Genomic DNA, 18,703 nt, shown 5'->3' on the forward strand with positions numbered 1-18,703 from the left:
GGAGGTTTTTGCATATCGCCTTACATACCCATCAAAACCTTATGTGTCGGTCACAACAACGAGGGTCTCCATGGGATGCTGCCACCTATGCTTCTCTTTTGAAGAGGTGTGACAGCTTAAAGTCCTTATGTGATGGCAAGTACATCCATGATCACATTGTCAGAAATGGGCTTGATCAAGTTCTACCTCTTAACAACCTCCTCTTGCACATGTATGGAAAATGCGACTCTGTGGAGATGGCAGATGGGCTTTTTGCTCAAATGGGTGAAAAGGATCTATACTCTTGGAATTTCATGATAAGAGCACACACCCGGCAGGGGCAGTGCAAAGATGCTTTTCTCCTTTTCCGACGAATGCAAGCAGAAGGGTTGATGCCAAACAAGTACATTTTTTCTAGTCTTTTATCTGCATATGCCAGCCAAGCGGCTTTATCTGAAGGCCAGCAAGTGCATGTCCAAGTTGCAAGCAGTGGGTGCATGGATGATAATTATGTTGGCACAGCACTGGTCGGCATGTATGGAAAATGTGGCAGCGTGGAAGATGCACGGAGAGTGTTCAAATGCAAAAACAAGATGCCATCTTCTGGAATACAATGATTGCTCTCTATATTGAGCATGGGCTCATTGTAGATGCTTTGGAGCTTTACTGTAGAATGCTATGGGAAGGAACATTGCCGAGTGATGTTACATTCATCAGCATTCTCGATGCATGTAGTAGCATGGAGGCCCTAAGTGAAGGCAAGCGGATCCATGTGCATGTTTTGTTTAGTGAGTACAAAAAAGACACTGTGGTGGGGACTGCCCTCATGAACATGTATGGAAAATGTGGTGTATTGAACAAAGCACGGAGGATGTTTGATGAGATACACGAGAGGGATGGGGTATGCTGGAATGCCATGGTTGCAGCATATGTGCAGAATGGTGAGAGTAAGGCCGCCCTTCAGCTTTTTCGCAGAATGTGGCAGGAGGATTTAGTCTCGGATAAGTTCACTTTCTGTAGCACTCTATCTGCATGTGCTGATGAGGGGGCTCTAGCAGAAGGCAAGAGATTTCACGCTCTCCTCTCAGCGCGTGAATTTGATTCAGATACCATGGTGGGGAATGCCCTTGTCAATATGTACGGAAAATGTGGCAATCTGGAGGGCTCATGGAGAATGTTTTGCAGTTTACGCGATCGTGATGTTGTTTCATGGAATGTCATCATTGCAGCCTATGCCCAGCATGGCAAAGATAGTAGTAGTCTCCAAATCTTTGAGCAAATGCAGCAAGAGGGAGTACTGCCGAACAGTATCACACTCGTCAGCATTTTTGAGATATGTGGCAGCCAGGCTGTTCAAGGTAACGGTGAGCGATTGCATGCTAGTATTTTTGGCAGAGGACTTTATTTAGATACTGCTGTGGGAAATGCCCTTGTGAACATGTACGGAAACTGGGGCAGGCTAAAAGATGCTCAAAGTATACTTGATGAAATGCCTAAAAGAGACAGGACAACCTATATAAACTTTCTTTTGGCATGTGCAAGCAAAGGATCACTTGAGGAAGGCCAGGAGCTGCATGCCCATATTGTTGCTGTTGGGTTTGACTCTATGCTTGCAGTGGTGACAGCTATTGTTACCATGTACGGCAAGTGTGCAAGTGTGGAGGATGCATGGGTGTCGTTTGTTAAACTGTCAGAGCGAGATGTGGTCTTATGGACTACCCTGAGCGTAAGGCACCAGCCTCTGAGACAACAGGGAAGGTTAATGTCAATGGGGGTTCAACCCCATTATCACTAGAAGGTTTGAACGAGGATGATGTTGGCTTAACCATGCAAGATGGGCAATACTACGATGCAATGCTATCTTTTGCAGATATTCTCGACACGCATGGGGAATCTAGAAACACAGTTGTGGACTGCTCTGAGAACAATCAAACTGTATATTATGAAAGTAAAAGCTGTGAGAATTTCAACTAGGGGGATGCCAAACCAACACTTGTGCAAGTTGCATTAGCTGGCAAAGAGAATGGAGATGGAGTTTTAACAACCCTTGAAAATAGGCTTCTTATGAGCAGGATGATCAATACTGGAAATTCAACCAGTCAGGAAAGCCTTGATGAGAATGTGGGTTCAGAGGATGAAAAAGCTGAAGATAACGTGCCAAAATTTGATAAAGATGAAGGCAAATCAGTATAAATTTGAATGAAGATTAGCCTATATAGCAACTTGGTGGCACATACCGGAGCATGTGCAGGTTTAGAGGGGGTGGATGTCGTGCTGTGGCACGTCTATGCAGTGAAAGCATGTTCATGGAATCCAAAAGTAGGGAGGAGATAAATTGAAGAATAAAAGAAAATCCCCCAAAAATGAGTAAATACTCACATAAGATGAAGAGTTGACTAAGGACAAGGTTTATTAGTTAAAAAAGAAGAGATATTTAGAGGAAATGATGCATTTGACACCTCAGAGTGTGGGGAATTCCCCTCATGAAGGAGGTGCCTATTTCACATGTGTGGATGAGTTTTAAACTCACAAATAATGAGATATTTTCATCTCTCCTCTCTTCTGTTTTTTAACTCTAAATTGACCTAAAAATGGTCAAAAAAAGTGACCAAACTGATCTAGAAAATGGTTAAAAAAAGTAACCAAATTGATCTGGAAAATTCTAGAATCAATTTGCTTGGTTAGAGGCTCACTTTTTCCTATAAATAGAAGCCTCCTCCTTTGTAAAAGGTAAATAGTGTTTATGCACTGCTGTTACTCTACTCCTCCACAGAGTCAAATACATTGAATTCACTTGATAATTCAATTGTTTTTTACTAAATCCTCTCCAAAAGAACTAGTGGCCACTCTTGCTGCAAACAAGAGTAGAACCCTCAATCCCTGAAGCCAAAGGAAAGCTTACAAACTCCATGTAAGCTTAATTCTTACTTATTGTGAATTTTAAATCTATGATTTTAAATCTATGGTTTTCTTAAATTTTATGATTTGAAAATGTTTGAATTAAAATCTGATACTATGCCTTGATGGAAAGGCCATCCCCTTCTCTTCTTTACAATTCAACCCTTCTTGAAGTTTAACTAAATGATTGATTAAACTCTTTTCATTGTTTACTCTCTTAATTTTTAGAAAATGGAGTAGATTAGAGATATTAGAATTTAAATTGGATTAATTCAAGTCATAAATTGAATTAATGAATGTTAAAATTGAGAAATGATCAGCCATACAAAGGAGGTTATGGCAAAATTTTCTTAAATTTTGTGGAACTAAAGTTTATCATTAGCTTATTCTAAAAGAGTAATTCCTTCCGTTTATGCATTCTAAAAGATTTATTTTATTCAAAAGTGTCATTCTCATTAAAATTGAATTTATGCATAGAAAGATGTACAAAGGAATTTATTTTTACTTCAAAAGAGTTATTCTCATTAATTCTGATTTTATGCATAGAAAGATACATAAAGGAACCTATTCTTACTTCAAAAGAGTTATTCTCATTAATTTTGATTTTATGCATGGAAAGATGCATAAAGGAATTTATTTTTATTTCAAAAGAGTTATTCTCATTATTTTTTATTTTATGCATAGAGAGATGCATAAAGGAATTTATTTTTATTTCAAAAGTGTTATTCTCATTAAAATCAAATTTATGTATAAGAAGATGCATAAAGGATTTATTTTTATTTCAAAAGTGTTATTTTCCTTAAAATTGAATTATGCATAAATAGATGCGTAAAGAATCTTTATATCAAAAATTAGAATCCTCTTAAATTAAATTCTATGTTTAAATTCTGTGAATAGAAGTGATGAGAATATGAGGCGAATAGATGTGATGAGATAAGATGTGAATCAGATGATGATTGAATGGATGGATGTGATGTGAATAGAGATGATGAGAATGTGATGTGAATTAGATAGATGCGAATGGATGGATGGATGTGACGTGAATTAGATAGATGCGAATGGATAAATGGATGTGATGTGAATTAGATAGATGTGAATGAATGGATGGATGGATGTGATGTGAATAGAGGTGATGAGATGTGAGGTGAATAGATGTGAGATGTGATGTGAATCAGATGATGATTGAATGGATGGATGTGATGTGAATAGAGATGATGAGAATGTGATGTGAATTAGATAGATGCGAATGGATGGATGGATGTGATGTGAATTAGATAGATGTGAATAGATGGATGCATGGATGTGATGTGAATTAGATAGATGTGAATGAATGGATGGATGGGTGTGATGTGAATAGAGGTGATGAGATGAGAGGTAAATAGATGTGATGAGATGTGATGTGAATTAGATAGATGTGAATGGATGGATGGATGTGACGTGAATAGACGTGATGAGATGTGAGGTGAATAGATGAGAGATGTGATGTGAATCAGATAGATGGGAATGAATGAATGGATGGATGTGATGTGAATAGGGATGATGAGAATGTGAGGTGAATAGATGTGATAAAATGTGATGTGAATCAGATAGATGGGATTGAATGGATGGATGGATGTGATGTGAATAGAGGTGATGAGATCTGAGGTGAATAGATGTGATGAGATGTGAGGTGAATAGATGTGATGTGAATCAGATAAATGTGAATGAATGGATGAGATGTGATGTCATGTGAATCAGAATGTAAATGAAAGATATGAGATGTGAGTGAATGTGTATGTGAAGAATGGATGTGAATGAGTATGTTAAAGAATGGATAAGGATGTGTATGTGAAGAATGGATGTGAATGTGTATGAGAAGAATGGATGTGAATGAGTATGTGAAAGAATGGATGTGGATGTATGTGAAAGAATGGATATAGATGTGTATGTAAAAGAATGTGATGTGATGTAAAGAGACATGAATATATGTGAATGTGAAGTGATAGATATGAATGTATGGATAGATGCGAGTAGTCGTACATGTGAACGATTAGATAGATGTGGATATGGGTAGATTGAAGTGGATGAGATCTGATGAGGATAAATTGAGGAAAGATGTGATGAGATGAAAATGATGTGATTGGATGAGAATAGGAAGACTTATGAAATGGTTGTGGAATTATTTAATGTGGTTTGATGTGGAAAGATGAGAGTTCGTTATAGAAACTGTATTTTTGAACTGTTTTTAAATGATTGTTTTATGTCAAGAATGCTAGAGAAGCATTTTGACCATCTTGTGAATGAGGTCATGGAGACCTAATCTGATAAAGTTGCAAAACAGCTAAAACAGAGAGTCATTAGAGGACGTCTCGCGTAGCAAGGTCGGCTGAGGTCTTGACCAGTCTCGGTTCGATTAAAATGGTGAGCTTCCGGTACAGTGGATGAGGGACCAAGGAAGCGGCCTATGAGTGAAGCACTAGGTCACCTGCGAGGGATCCTAGAGGGTGCTGACTAGACCATGCTCGGGCTCTGGGTTGTCGACGATACCCACACGTGTGTCGTGGAGGCAGATATTGGAACAAGGAGTAAGAGTTGTTTTCTGAATTCGAGCATGGATCTGGTTGATTGACCTTGCTGGTCCTCAAACGGATGAGTCCATGGTTCTTTTATATGGATCTGTTGGGTTGATCTTGCTGATCTTCAACGAAGATTCCATTTTGATATGTGAATATTGCTGAGTACTATGAGCTAGGAACCATCGAAAAGACCCCTGAGTGGACAGGTGGTGAGCGTTTTGGTTTTGCCAATGATGCCATAGGTACACTGAGGAAGGAATGATTGGAAATTAGGATTCAACCAGAATGTTTTGGAGGATTATGATGAGTAACTATGATTTCATTAAATGATTGTTTTAAAGACAGCTGAATCTGTGAAAAAGGCAATTTCATATTGGGTGTGTAAGTGGTGTGACTAGTTTTAAGTTTGCATGAATATCCGGCTAGGGGGCCTTTTCCCTGGTACCCAGGACAAAACCTAACCAAATTCCTAATTGGATCCCATCACAACAGTGGTTGGGCGGTGGGATTGGATGGGGTTAGTAGGCTGGGACTGATGGATCCTAAATTGAGACTCAATTCTTGTTAACCTATGACGGACATTGAGACGTACTATGTTTTACGTCATTAATTTAAATATTCTGAGTCATGGGCCGGGCTTGTCGGCACCATATGTTAAGGATAAAGGGATTGGGTGATCGCCGATGAGAGGCGCACCTTGAATATCAGTAGGGTAAGGGTTAGGATCGGCCAACCATGTATGGACGTCCATGTGTGAACAGCCAAGTCACCTATAAGAGCCAAATGTAACCCTAAAACTCTCATTCTCATGTGTTGAATACAAGAGTGCTCTTGCCTTATCCTCTTGGTTTCCTTCTCCTGCGTGTGTGCGAGAGGGAGAGAGAGAGAGAGAGAGTGAGAGAGTGATCCAGCACTGTGTAGCGGCACAGTGGTAGAGCGACGACGACGGCTCCTCCTTAACAGCTGCGACACGAGAATCCTTCACGGCGGCAGTTTGAGCGGTGAGTGACACACCTTTGCATTCTGTTAGAGCTTGCTTTCCTGGTTGTATGCTTGTAGCCATTCGTGGCTCGCATACGGTGTTCGGCAAGTCCCCAGCTACGACCTGTGCGACAAAAGCGCACATTTTTGGCACCACATACTTTCACTCTACTTTCCTGTTTTGCAGACGGTCTACCACAACAACCCTATCGAGCTTACCATACCATAGCTTCTGAGGACGGAATCTACATCAGGAAGGGGGGCATGTTAACCTATGACGGACATTGAAACGTACTATGTTTTACGTTATTAATTTAAATATTCTGAGTCATGGGCCGGGCTTGTCGGCACCATATGTTAAGGATAAAGGGATTGGGTGATTGCTGATGAGAGGCGCACCTTGAATATCAACAGGGTAAGGGTTAGGATCGGCCGGCCATGTATGGACGCCCATGTGTGAACGGCCAAGTCACCTATAAGAGTCAAATGTAACCCTAAAACTCTCATTCTCATGTGTTGAATACAAGAGTGCTCTTGCCTTATCCTCTTGGTTTCCTTCTCCTGCGTGTGTGCGAGAGAGAGAGAGAGAGAGAGAGAGAGAGAGAGAGAGTGAGAGTGATCGAGCACTGTGTAGTGGCACAGCGGCGAGGCGGTAGAGCGGCGACGGTGGCTCCTCCTTCACGGCTGCAACATGGGAATCCTTCACGACGACGGTTTGAGCGGTGAGTGACACACCTTTGCATTCTGTTAGAGTTTGCTTTCCTGGTTGTATGCTTGTAGCCATTCGTGGCTCGCATACGGTGTTGTTGGAATATGTGATCAATGTCATGGCCTAAGGTTAAGGCACACAATGAAATGTAAAAGGACCATGTAATATGAAGAGAATCTAGGTGAATGAAGGGTAAACCCCCACTTGGAAGAGGCGAGTTTCAGAAGATGCTCTAGAGGCTATATTCTAGGGAGCCATGTGGGGGGAGATGGCCTTGGATGCCCTTAATGATATGAAAGCAATGATGTCACTCAACCTTGTACACTTTGGCTATAAAATGATGGCCCTCCTAATGAGAAATATACGAATTTCTATGCTATGTGAAGCTCCTCATTATGCTGCCATTTTGTTCCCTTAATCCTTGATTAAGTGCTAGTTAATTACCTTTTTGCTCATGTGACCACCATAGCTTATCTTGAACCACCATAGCTCATTTATCATCCCTTGCTCACATTAAGCTTGCATTATCACTCATTATGCTTTTACCAACATGGTATCAGAGCGAGGTTATCCTTAGGCATAGTAATTAACCACATTAATCATATTTCTCACTTTTGCAAGCTTTCCATTAAAGCTCCAACTCACCCCTTGCTGGTTTTTTGCTTCATACGGGCTCTATAATCCATCAAATCACAAGCTTCTTGATTCAAAAGAAAGCTTGCAGCCGGCTCCATCGACGCCTAGCTCCATGTGAGCTCCCACGCAGTCTACATGGTGCAATCGACTCTGCAACAACAGCACGCTGTTTTCTGGTGAAATTCATCTAATTCGTGCTGTATGGTGAATGGTTTGCTAATTCCTCTTGTGAGCATAATGTTGATGCTATGAAGCCCCCACGTGTTGATTTTCATGAGAAATGGTCCACTGTAGCTGCTGTTTGAACTAATTTATCAGTAGCAGTACATGCTATGTTGCAGAGAAGATTTCCAGAGATTGAAGCAGCATCTTGACATGTTTGAGTGCTGAGTTTAAAGCCAACACCTTGGTTTTCACTTGGTTTAAAGCATTTTATGTTTCTCATTTGGGAAGAGCTTCATTCAATTGCTCAAAGCTCACTCTGTTTTTTGGGGCAGTTTTCCCTCTTTGAATTAATCACCTCCACTAATCATCATGTACTTAATAGTAATTATCTATTGTGATGTCATTTTAATATGCATATTGAGTTGAATACCTCTTTGCAATCATGCCTTCGGATGCGGAATCATATAATGAAGCTTATATCAAGAAATCATTGAAACCCAAAAGCAAAATTAGAAAACCTAGGATGAAAATCAAGTCTAGGCCCAGTTATTATTACTATGCAAAGGCTTATGGGTTTGGGGAAATCTTGAGTAATAACATGCATCTATATGTTGAAGGGGGATTCTAGCTTTTGATACTTTGCATTGTTCAATTCCAATCATGGAGTCATCATCCTCTTTCATCAAGAAATTCAACGATCATGACTTCCACACTTGGCAAGTCAAAATGAGGTTCTTACTAATGAAAGAAGGAGTTTGGGGCATAGTCAATGGTACTATACCTAAACCTGCCACACGAGAAGGAGAAGTCTCTCGGCAAACCAAGGATGAGAAAGCATTAGCTCTCATTGCCCTTGGAGTTGAAGATAGTTATATACATTACATTGGTAATGGAACATCTTCACAAATTGCTTGGAATTCATTGGATAAATCCTTTGGTGCTCAAGGCCTCCACAGCAAAATCAGTCTCAAAGTAGACTTTTACAGTCTAGAGTTCAAGGTTGATGAGACACTTGCGTCTCACATCAACACCATGAAGAGCTTGATGGCCCAGCTCGAAGCCATCAATGAACTAGTCAAGGAGAGTGATGCCATAGCCATCCTCCTAAAGTCAATGCCATCCGAGTATGATACACTCATGCCGACCTTAAAGTACATGCAGGATCCCACTTTGGAGGGGATAGAGAGTGTTCTCTTGGAAGAAGAGAAGAAGTTGAAAGGTAGGGCCATTGATCTTGTCTCAACCTAGGCATACCTTGTTCAAAAGCAAGCTGGCAAACCACTCCAATGTACACATTATGGAAGGACAGGCCATCTTCTCAAGAATTGCTACTACAAAGACAAGCCAAAGCGCAAATGTGGAAAGCTAGGTCACCTCGCCGACAAATGCTACACCAACTAGGCAAATATGGCAAGCACTTCGAATGATTCCGAAGAAGCAATTCAAGCATGTAACAATGTTACTACCTCTTTTGATGAAGCGGTAGATGCAGATTGGGCTTTCTAAAGCCAACAATGTTTATGCCCTCTCTTACCCAAATGTTTATGTATGGACACCTCTAACCACCGATGATGTAGGTTATGTGTTATTTTTATGATTCCCACAATATCTCTCAGTAGGCCATGTAGCCCTCAAGGGGGGATTGATGGGGAGTTGGGTCTCCATGACCAACAAATGATGATGATGCCCATGGATATGATGATGATGATGCTATGATGATGATGGGGTATGGGAGAGGAATGTTTTCATGTCATGCTATTTTCTTTTCACAATGTAGAAGCCATGCTCCCTATGAGCTATTCTAACTTCTTTTATGTACTGTAGAGCTATACTCCTTATGAGTTAAGCTTCTTTTCTTTCATGTAATGTTTGGATCAAGGGAGGGCAATATACCATGCCATGATCAAGGGAGGGTGTTGGAATATGTGATCAATGTCATGGCCTAAGGTTAAGGCACACAATGAAATGTAAAAGGACCATGTAATATGAAGAGAATCTAGGTGAATGAAGGGTAAACCCCCACTTGGAAGAGGCGAGTTTCAGAAGATGCTCTGGAGGCTATATTCTAGGGAGCCATGTGGGGGGAGATGGTCTTGGATGCCCTTGATGATATGAAAGCAATGATGTCACTCAACCTTGTACACTTTGGCTATAAAATGATGGCCCTCCTAATGAGAAATATACGAATTTCTATGCTATGTGAAGCTCCTCATTATGCTGCCATTTTGTTCCCTTAATCCTTGATTAAGTGCTAATTAATTACCTTTTTGCTCATGTGACCACCATGGCTTATCTTGAACCACCATAGCTCATTTATCATCCCTTGCTCACATTAAGCTTGCATTATCACTCATTATGCTTTTACCAACATTCGACAAGTCCCCAGCTATGACCTGTGCGGCAAAAGTGCACAATTCTATTATGCTACGTAGATGAAGTAAATCCCGAACAAAAATTGTTCTATGGAAAAGAATCAACAGCTCTGTCCCTCTCAATGAGGAAAAAAGCATTGGTCTCTATGATCCAAGTGCAATCTTTTCCTGATCTGACTATGGGACTTACGGGTTTGATGAGATCAGTTCAGTTAGTTAAGGCTTTTGACTACGTTAGAGAAACATTTATCCCGGAGGAATCGCCCGAGCTTTTCAGGCAAGGGAAGTTTTTTCGGGTTTGGTTTTGGAAGAACCGATGGATTAGTCTCTTGTCCGGATATCCGTGGGGAGAGGCCCTGAGTGTGGGAACCTGCCCCCCATGCAAGAAGTGCTACTTCCACTGCTAGCACCCCTGAATTCATTGCACGGTGGGGATAAGGATCTTATAGAGCTAGTATCAGAGCAAAATTGGCTAAAGTGGATCAACTGAGAAGCCAAAAATGTCAAAAATTGATGAAGTAGCAGTAAAAGGTTGAAATTATGTGATAAAATTCATACAAATTGTTATTCCAGACTGAAATTCATAAATTGGTAATTGGGTCTTCAGATGAAAGTACCGCAATTATATGGAATCCCTCACTTGCTTGAGGCCTAGACATGATGGTATTTACCTTATAATTCCATGGACCATGACTACCCGTATATACCGAGGGTATAACCGCAGCTCTTGATTACTGGCAGTATATACGAGTAAATCTAAGATCTTGAAATTATAAGCAAAAATGCTATCTAGATGATGAATTCGAATGTGGTTGATATAATTTTAAAATTTTGGTTGAGAACTGATGAATTGATTTGGATTTTGATTGAAAAATGATGATTCCTGAATTTCGGTTGAAATGTAATAAGCTGAACAAAACCACAATGAGGATGAATGGGACGAGTCCCTGTGATGATGTTCATAACTGGAATGACGATAATGACTTCAGCAAATCACTATGAGATTAGTGGATTGTGCTGACAAATTGCTACTGTTAACACTTGACCCAGTGGATCAAGTTAAGGGATGACAAAAAAAATAAAAAATAAAAAAATCTTTATAATTGAAATCCTCATGGAGGACTGTTCAGATGGAAATTTTGGTCTAATGGACCATTATTGTGCTAAAGATATGAATGAGATGTTCTGAATGAATTGTTATTCGATAATGAGTTCTATATGAATATCTTTATCCCATGATTCTGTGAGGATTTGACCAATCTAAAGAACCCCAGAATCAGTTGAATCTAAAATCAGAATTGAATCATAAATAAAGGGACTTAACAAGAATTTATGTATTGATAGGAGCATGGATCGAGGTCGTCTCGTGGTAGAAATGATAACCCCCAACTCGATGAGGAAGAGCTCGACTTGGATGTTCGTAAAACTCTTCATAGTTTGTAGCCTCGGCCTTTCAAGGGTGAAGGGGAAAACTTGAGCGAGGTTGTGAAGTGGATCAAAGCAATGGAAGAGTACTTTGATGTCACCGGGTACAACAAGAAGAGGAAAATGGCTCTTGCAAGGCTGAAGATAGTAGAAACAACCAGAGTGGCATGGAGAAACCACTGCGAGACAAACCGTCTGGATCGGAATACCCAGACATGGAATGATCTCAAAATTTACCTAAGGACGAGGTTCTGTCCTCCCGGCTTTTTGAAGACAAAGATGAACGAATTCTTAGAGCTAACCCAGGGGAGTAGAACTATTGAAGTATATCACCAAGCATTTGCTCTCCTTCTCAAATACTCACCACCCCTGAATGAAGAACAGCTGATGGTGGCCAGGTTCATTCGGGGACTGAACGAACCTTTGAATATTTTGGTGGACGCCAAGCCAGTTTCCATGGCCGAAGCAGTGCGGATTGGCGAAGGATTTAGCCAACGCCTTTAATTTCAAGGTCCCACCAAAGCCAGCACCATCACCTTTCAAAAGGTTTTTAGTTCCAGAAGCTGATTCCAACCTTCCACCGCCTAAGAGATATCAAGGTCAAGCCCAGGATATGGGAAGTTCCAGAATGGAAGAAATGTCCTTTTCCCGAAACTCAATCCCCTGGAATTCAACTTAGAAGTTCCACCCTTGAACAAGGGAGTGAACAAGGGAGTGAAATGCTATAACTGTCAAGGATTTGGACATCGCAGTATGAATTGTCCAACTCCTTTTGGATCAAGGTTTTCAGAGCAGGGCAATTAGGGATCAAGATTCCAGACTCCAGCTCCTTCCTTCCAGAGTAATCAGGTTTCTATCCGCCACTAAAATCAGGGAAATCCCAGAGGTAGACCCTCTAACCAACCCGCAGTTTCAAACCAAAGTAATGCAAGACCTCTGCCTCAGAATAGGGGAGGTCAAAGAGAGTTGTTTCCAAATCGGCCGTCCACTTCCAAGGCAGTAATGCTAGAAGTGATTGAAGAAGAAGAAGAAGATGAAAGAGATCATACTCCACCTGCGAGATGAGGACATCTCGTGTTTTTTAAGTGGGGTAGGATGTAAGATTCCTCCCCCAACCCCTCAAGATGTCCAGTTTCTCCCCCTGTAATCAATCCTCTTTTCAGAATAATAACAGATCTTGTTTCTATCTGTTTTTTGGCCTAGAGAGAGAAAATGTTCTAGAGAGAGATAATTTAGTTTCTAGATATCTTTGGATGGAAAAATATCCCTTCTTATTAAAATGATTTCCCCTGGAACAAAATTTCAAAAAGAACTTTCTAGTTTGCAATTGGAATAAATTGAAAATAGGTAAAAAGGACCTTAGCCTCAGGGTCTAGAGTTTTTAAAAATTTGGATTAAGGTTCCTATGGACCAATAAGATTAATCCAAATGTAGAGAGGAGATAAATTGAAGAATAAAATAAAATCTCCCAAAAATGAGTAAATACTCACATAAGATGAAGAGTTGACTAAGGACAAGGTTTATTAGTTAAAAAAGAAGAGATATTTAGAGGAAATGATGCATTTTTGACACCTCAGTGTGGGGAATTCCCCTCATGAAGGAGGCGCCTATTTCACATGTGTGGATGAGTTTTAAACTCACAAATAATGAGATATTTTCATCTCTCCTCTCTCCTGTTTCAACCAGATCCAAAAAGTAAGCTAAACTGACCTAAAAATGGTCAAAAAAGTGACCAAACTGATCTGGAAAATTTTAGAATCAGTTTGCTTGGTTAGAGGCTCACTTTTTTCTATAAATGGAAGCCTCCTTCTTTGTAAAAGGTAAATAGTGTTTATGCACTGCTGTTACTCTACTCCTCCACAGAGTCAAATACATTGAATTCACTTGATAATTCAATTGTTTTTGACTAAATCCTCTCCAAAAGAACTGGTGGCCACTCTTGCTACAAACAAGAGTAGAACCCTCAATCCCTCAAGCCAAAGGAAATCTTACAAACTCCATGTAAGCTTAATTCTTACTTATTGTGAATTTTAAATCTATGATTTTCTTAAATTTTATAATTTGCAAATGTTTGAATTAAAATCTGATACTATGCCTTGATGGAAAGGCCACCCCTTCTCTTCTTTACAATTCAGCCCTTCTTGAAGTTTAATTAAATGATTGATTAAACTCTTTTCATTGTTTACTCTCTTAATTTTTAGAAAATGGAGTAGATTAGAGATATTAGAATTCAAATTAGATTAATTCAAGTCATAAATTGAATGTTAAAATTGAGAAATGGTCAGCCACACAAAGAAAGTTATGGCAAAATGATGTGAATTAGATAGATGTGAATGGATGGATGGATGTGACGTGAATAGAGGTGATGAGATGTGAGTTGAATAGATGTGAAATGTGATGTGAATCAAATAGATGAGAATGAATCAATGCTTGGATGTGATGTAAATAGAGATATGTGAGGTGAATAGATGTGATGTGAATCAGATAGATGTGAATGAATGGATGGATGGATGTGATGTGAATAGAGGTGATAAGATGTGAGGTGAATAGATGTGATAAGATGTGATGAGATGTGATGAGATGTGATGTGAATCAGATAAATGTGAATGAATGGATGAGATGTGATGTCATGTGAATCGGAATGTAAATGAAAGATATGAGATGTGAGTAAATGTGTATGTGAAGAATGGATGTGAATGAGTATGTGAAAGAATGGATAAGGATGTGTATGTGACGAATGGATGTGAATGTGTATGAGAAGAATGGATATGAATGAGTATGTGAAAGAATGGATATAGATCTGTATGTGAAAGAATGGATATAGATGTGTATGTGAAAGAATGTTATGTGATGTAAAGAGACATGAATATATGTGAATGTGAAGTGATAGATATGAATGTATGGATAGATGCGAGTAGTCATACATGTGAACGATTGGATAGATGTGGATATGGGTAGATTGAAGTGGATGTGATGAGGATAAATTGAGGAAAGATGTGATGAGATGAAAATGATGTGATTGGATGAGAATAGGAATACTTATGAAATGGTTGTGGAATTATTTAATGTGGTTTGATGTGGAGCAATGTGGAAAGGCGAGAGTTCGTTATAGAAACTATATTTTTGAACTATTTTTAAATGATTGTTTTATGTCAAGAATGCTAGAGAAGCATTTTGACCCTCTTGTGAATGAGGTCGTGGAGACCTAATCTAATAAAGTTGAAACAGCTGACGGAGTCATTGGAGGACATCTCACGTAGCAAGGTTGGTAGAGGTCTTGACCAACCTTGGTTCGATTAAAATGGTGAGCTTCTGGTACGGTGGATGAGGGACCAAGGAAGCAGCCTATGAGTGAAGCGCTAGGTCACCTGCAAAGGATCCTGGAGGGTGTTGACCATACGGTGCTCGGACTCTGGGTCGCACGATACCCACACGTGCATCATGGAAGATATTGGAACAAGGAGTAAGAGTTGTTTTCTGAATTCAGGCATGGATCTGGTTGATTGACCTTGCTGGACCTCAACAAATGAGTCCATGGCTCTTTTATATGGATCTCTTGGTTGATCTTGCTGATCCTCAACGAAGATTCCATTTTGATATGTGAATATTGCCGAGTAGTATGAGCTAGGAACCATCGAAAAGACCCCTGAGTGGATAGGTGGTGACCGTTCTGGTTGCCAATGATGCCATAGGTACACTGAGGAAGGAATGATTGGAAATTAGAATTCAATCGAGGATTTTTGGAGGATTATGATGAGTAACTATGATTTCATTAAATGATTGTTTTAAAGACAGTTGAATCTGTGAAAAAGGCAATTTCATATTGGGTGTGTAAGTGGTGTGACTAGTTTTAAGTTTGCATGAATATCCGGCTAGGGGGGCTGGGAACTCTTTTCCCTGGTACCCGAGACAAAACCTAACCAAATTCCTAATTGGATCCCATCACAACAGTGGTTGGGTGGTTGGCTAACCCATGGCTAGACTGATGGATCCCTAAATTGAGACTCGATTCTATTATGGTACGCTAGATGAAGTAAATCCCGAACAAAAATTGTTCTATGGAAAAGAATCAACGGCTGTGCCCCTCTCAATGAGGAAAAAAAGCATTGGTCTCTATGATCCAAGTATAATCTTTCCCTCATCTGACTATGGGACTTACGGGTTTGTTGAGATCAGTTCAGTTAGTTAAGGCTTTTGACTACGTTAGAGAAAAAATCATCCAAGAGGAATCGCCCGAGCTTTTCGGGCAAGGGAAGTTTTTCTGGGTTCGGTTTTGGAAGAATCGATGGATTAGTCTCTTGTCCGGATATCTGTGGGCGAGGCCCTGAGTGTGGGAACCTGCCCCGTACAAGAAGTGCTACTACTTCTGTTGCTAGCACCCCTAAATTCATTGCGCGGTGGGGACAGGGATCTTACAGAGCTGGTATCAGAGCAAAATTGGCTAAAGTGGATCAACTGAGAAGCCAAAAATGTCAAAAATCGATGAAGTAGCAGTAAAAGGTTGAAATTGTGTGATAAAATTCATACAAATTGTTATTCAGACTGAAATTCATAAATTGGTAATTGGGTCTTGAGATGGAAGTACCACAATTATATGGAATCCCTAACTTGCTTAGGCCTAGACATGATGATATTTACCTTACAATTCTAAGGACCGTGACTACCCATATATACTGAGGGTATAACTGCAGCTCTTTATTGGCAGTATATACGAGTAAATCTAAGATCTTGAAATTATAAGCAAAAATGCTATCCAGATAATGAATTCGAATGTGGTTGATATGATTTTAAAATTTTGGTTGAGAACTGATGAATTGATTTGGATTCTAATTGAAAAATGATGATTCTTGAATTTTGGTTGAAATGTAATAAGCTGAACAAAACCACAATGAGGATGAATGGGACGAGTCCCTGTGATGATGTTCATAATTGGAATGACAATAATGACTTCAGCAAATCACTATGAGATTAGTGGATTGTGCTGATAAATTGCTACTGTTAACACTTGACCCAGTGGATCAAATTAAGGGATAACAAAAAAATAAAAAATAAAAAAATCTTTATAATTGAAATCCTCATGGAGGACTGTTCAGATGAAAATTTTGGTCTAATAGACCATTATTGTGTTAAAGATATGAATGAGATGTTCTGAATGAATTGTTATCCGATAATGAGTTCTATATGAATATCTTTATCCCATGATTCTATGAGGAACTGACCAATCTAAAGAACCCCAAAATCAGTTGAATCTAAATTCGGAATTGAATCATAAAGGGACTTAACAAGAATTTTTGTAAAGATAGGAGCATGGATCGAGGTCGTCTCGTGGTAGTAATGATAACCCCCAACTCGATGAGGAAGAGCTCGACTTGGATGTTTGTAAAACTCTTCATAGTTCACAGCCTCGGCCTTTCAAGTGTGAAGGGGAAAACTTGAGCGAGGTTGTGGAGAAGTGGATCGAAGCAATGGAAGAGTACTTTGATGTCACTGGGTACAATGAGAAGAGGAAAATGGCTCTTGCAAGGCTGAAGATAGTAGAAACAGCCAGAGTGGCATGGAGAAACCACTGCGAGACAAACCATCTAGATCGGAATACCCAGACATGGAATGATCTCAAAGTTTACCTAAGGACGAGGTTCTGTCCTCCCGACTTTTTGAAAACAAAGATGAACGAATTCTTAGAGCTAACCCAGGGGAGTGGAACTATTGAAGTATATCACCAAGCGTTTGCTCTCCTTCTCAAATACTCTTCACCCCTGAATGAAGAACAGCTGATGGCCAGGTTCATTTAGGGACTGAACAAACCTTTGAATATTTTGGTGAAGATCGCCAAGCCAGTTTCCATGGCCGAAGCAGTGCGGATTGGTGAAGGATTTCTCCAACGCCTTTAATTTCAAGGTCCCGCCAAAGCTAGAACCATCACCTTTCAAAAGGTTTTTAGTTCCAAAAGCTGATTCCAACCTTCCACCACCTAAGAGATATCAAGGTCAAGCCCAGGATATGGGAAGTTCCAGAATGGAAGAAATGTCCTTTTCTCGAAACTTAATCCCCTGGAATTCAACTTCAGAAGTTCCACCCTTGAACAAGGGAGTGAAATGCTATAATTGTCAAGGATTTGGACATCATAGTATGAATTGTCCAACTACTTTTGAATCAAGGTTTTCAGGGCAGGGCAATCTGGGATCAAGATTCTAGACTCTAGCTCCTTCCTTCCAGAGTAGTCGCGTTTCTATCCGCCACCAAAATCACAGAAATCCCAGAGGTAGACCCTCTAACCAACCCGCAGTTTCAAACCAAAGTAATGCAAGACCTTTGCCTCAGAATAGGGGAAGTCAAAGAGAGTTGTTTCCAAATCGGCCGTCCACTTCCAAGGCAGTAATGCTGGAAGTGATTGAAGAAGAAGAAGAAGATGAAAGAGATCATACTCCACCTGCGACACGAGATGAGGACATCTCTTTTTTAAGTGGGGTAGGATGTAAGATTCCTCCCCCAACCCCTCAAGATGTCCAGTTTCTCCCCCTGTAATCAATCCTCTTTTTAGAATAATAACAGATCTTGTTTCTATCTGTTTTTTAGCCTAGAGAGAGAAAATATTCTAGAGAGAGGTAATTTAGTTTCTAGATATCTTTGGATGGAAAAATATCCCTTCTTATTAAAATGATTTCCCCTAAAATAGAAATTCAAAAAGAACTTTCCAGGGTGCAATTGGAATAAATTGAAAATAGGTAAAAAGAACCTTAGCCTGAGGGTCCAGATTTTCTAAAAAATTGGATTAAGGTTCCTATGGACCAATAAGATTAATCCAAATGTAGGGAGGAGATAAATTGAAGAATAAAAGAAAATCTCCCAAAAATGAGTAAATACTCACATAAGATGAAGAGTTGACTAAGGACAAGGTTTATTAGTTAAAAAAGAAGAGATATTTAGAGGAAATGATGCATTTTTGACACCTCAGTGTGGGGAATTTCCCTCATGAAGGAGGC

At 39.8% G+C, this 18,703-nt stretch overlaps 2 protein-coding genes across 2 annotated transcripts; both read left to right on the forward strand.

Moving 5' to 3' along the window:
• Positions 1-41: 41 nt before the first annotated feature.
• LOC147611345 (pentatricopeptide repeat-containing protein At1g71460, chloroplastic-like) lies at positions 42-596 on the forward strand. Its single transcript, XM_086784889.1, has one exon. The coding sequence runs from the start codon at positions 42-44 to the stop codon at positions 594-596; it is 555 nt and encodes a 184-aa protein (XP_086641015.1).
• LOC147611346 (pentatricopeptide repeat-containing protein At2g34400-like) lies at positions 593-2,172 on the forward strand. Its single transcript, XM_086784891.1, has 2 exons — positions 593-1,705; positions 1,954-2,172. Exons 1-2 carry the CDS (start codon positions 593-595, stop codon positions 2,170-2,172), a joined length of 1,332 nt encoding a protein of 443 aa, XP_086641017.1.
• The last annotated feature ends 16,531 nt before the right edge of the window (positions 2,173-18,703 follow it).

This window comes from Cibotium barometz, chromosome 47 (assembly GCF_041138505.1).
Source record: "Cibotium barometz isolate CiBa-2024 chromosome 47, ASM4113850v1, whole genome shotgun sequence".
NCBI lineage: Eukaryota > Viridiplantae > Streptophyta > Polypodiopsida > Cyatheales > Cibotiaceae > Cibotium > Cibotium barometz.

Excerpts from the sequence above, each read along its gene's own strand:
- LOC147611346 (XM_086784891.1), top strand. The coding sequence starts at position 593 with ATGATTGCTCTCTATATTGAGCATGGGCTCATTGTAGATGCTTTGGAG. Across the intron at positions 1,706-1,953 it reads TCTTATGGACTACCCTGAGC|GGGGATGCCAAACCAACACT; the intron begins GTAAGGCACCAG and ends AATTTCAACTAG.
- LOC147611345 (XM_086784889.1), top strand. The coding sequence starts at position 42 with ATGTGTCGGTCACAACAACGAGGGTCTCCATGGGATGCTGCCACCTAT.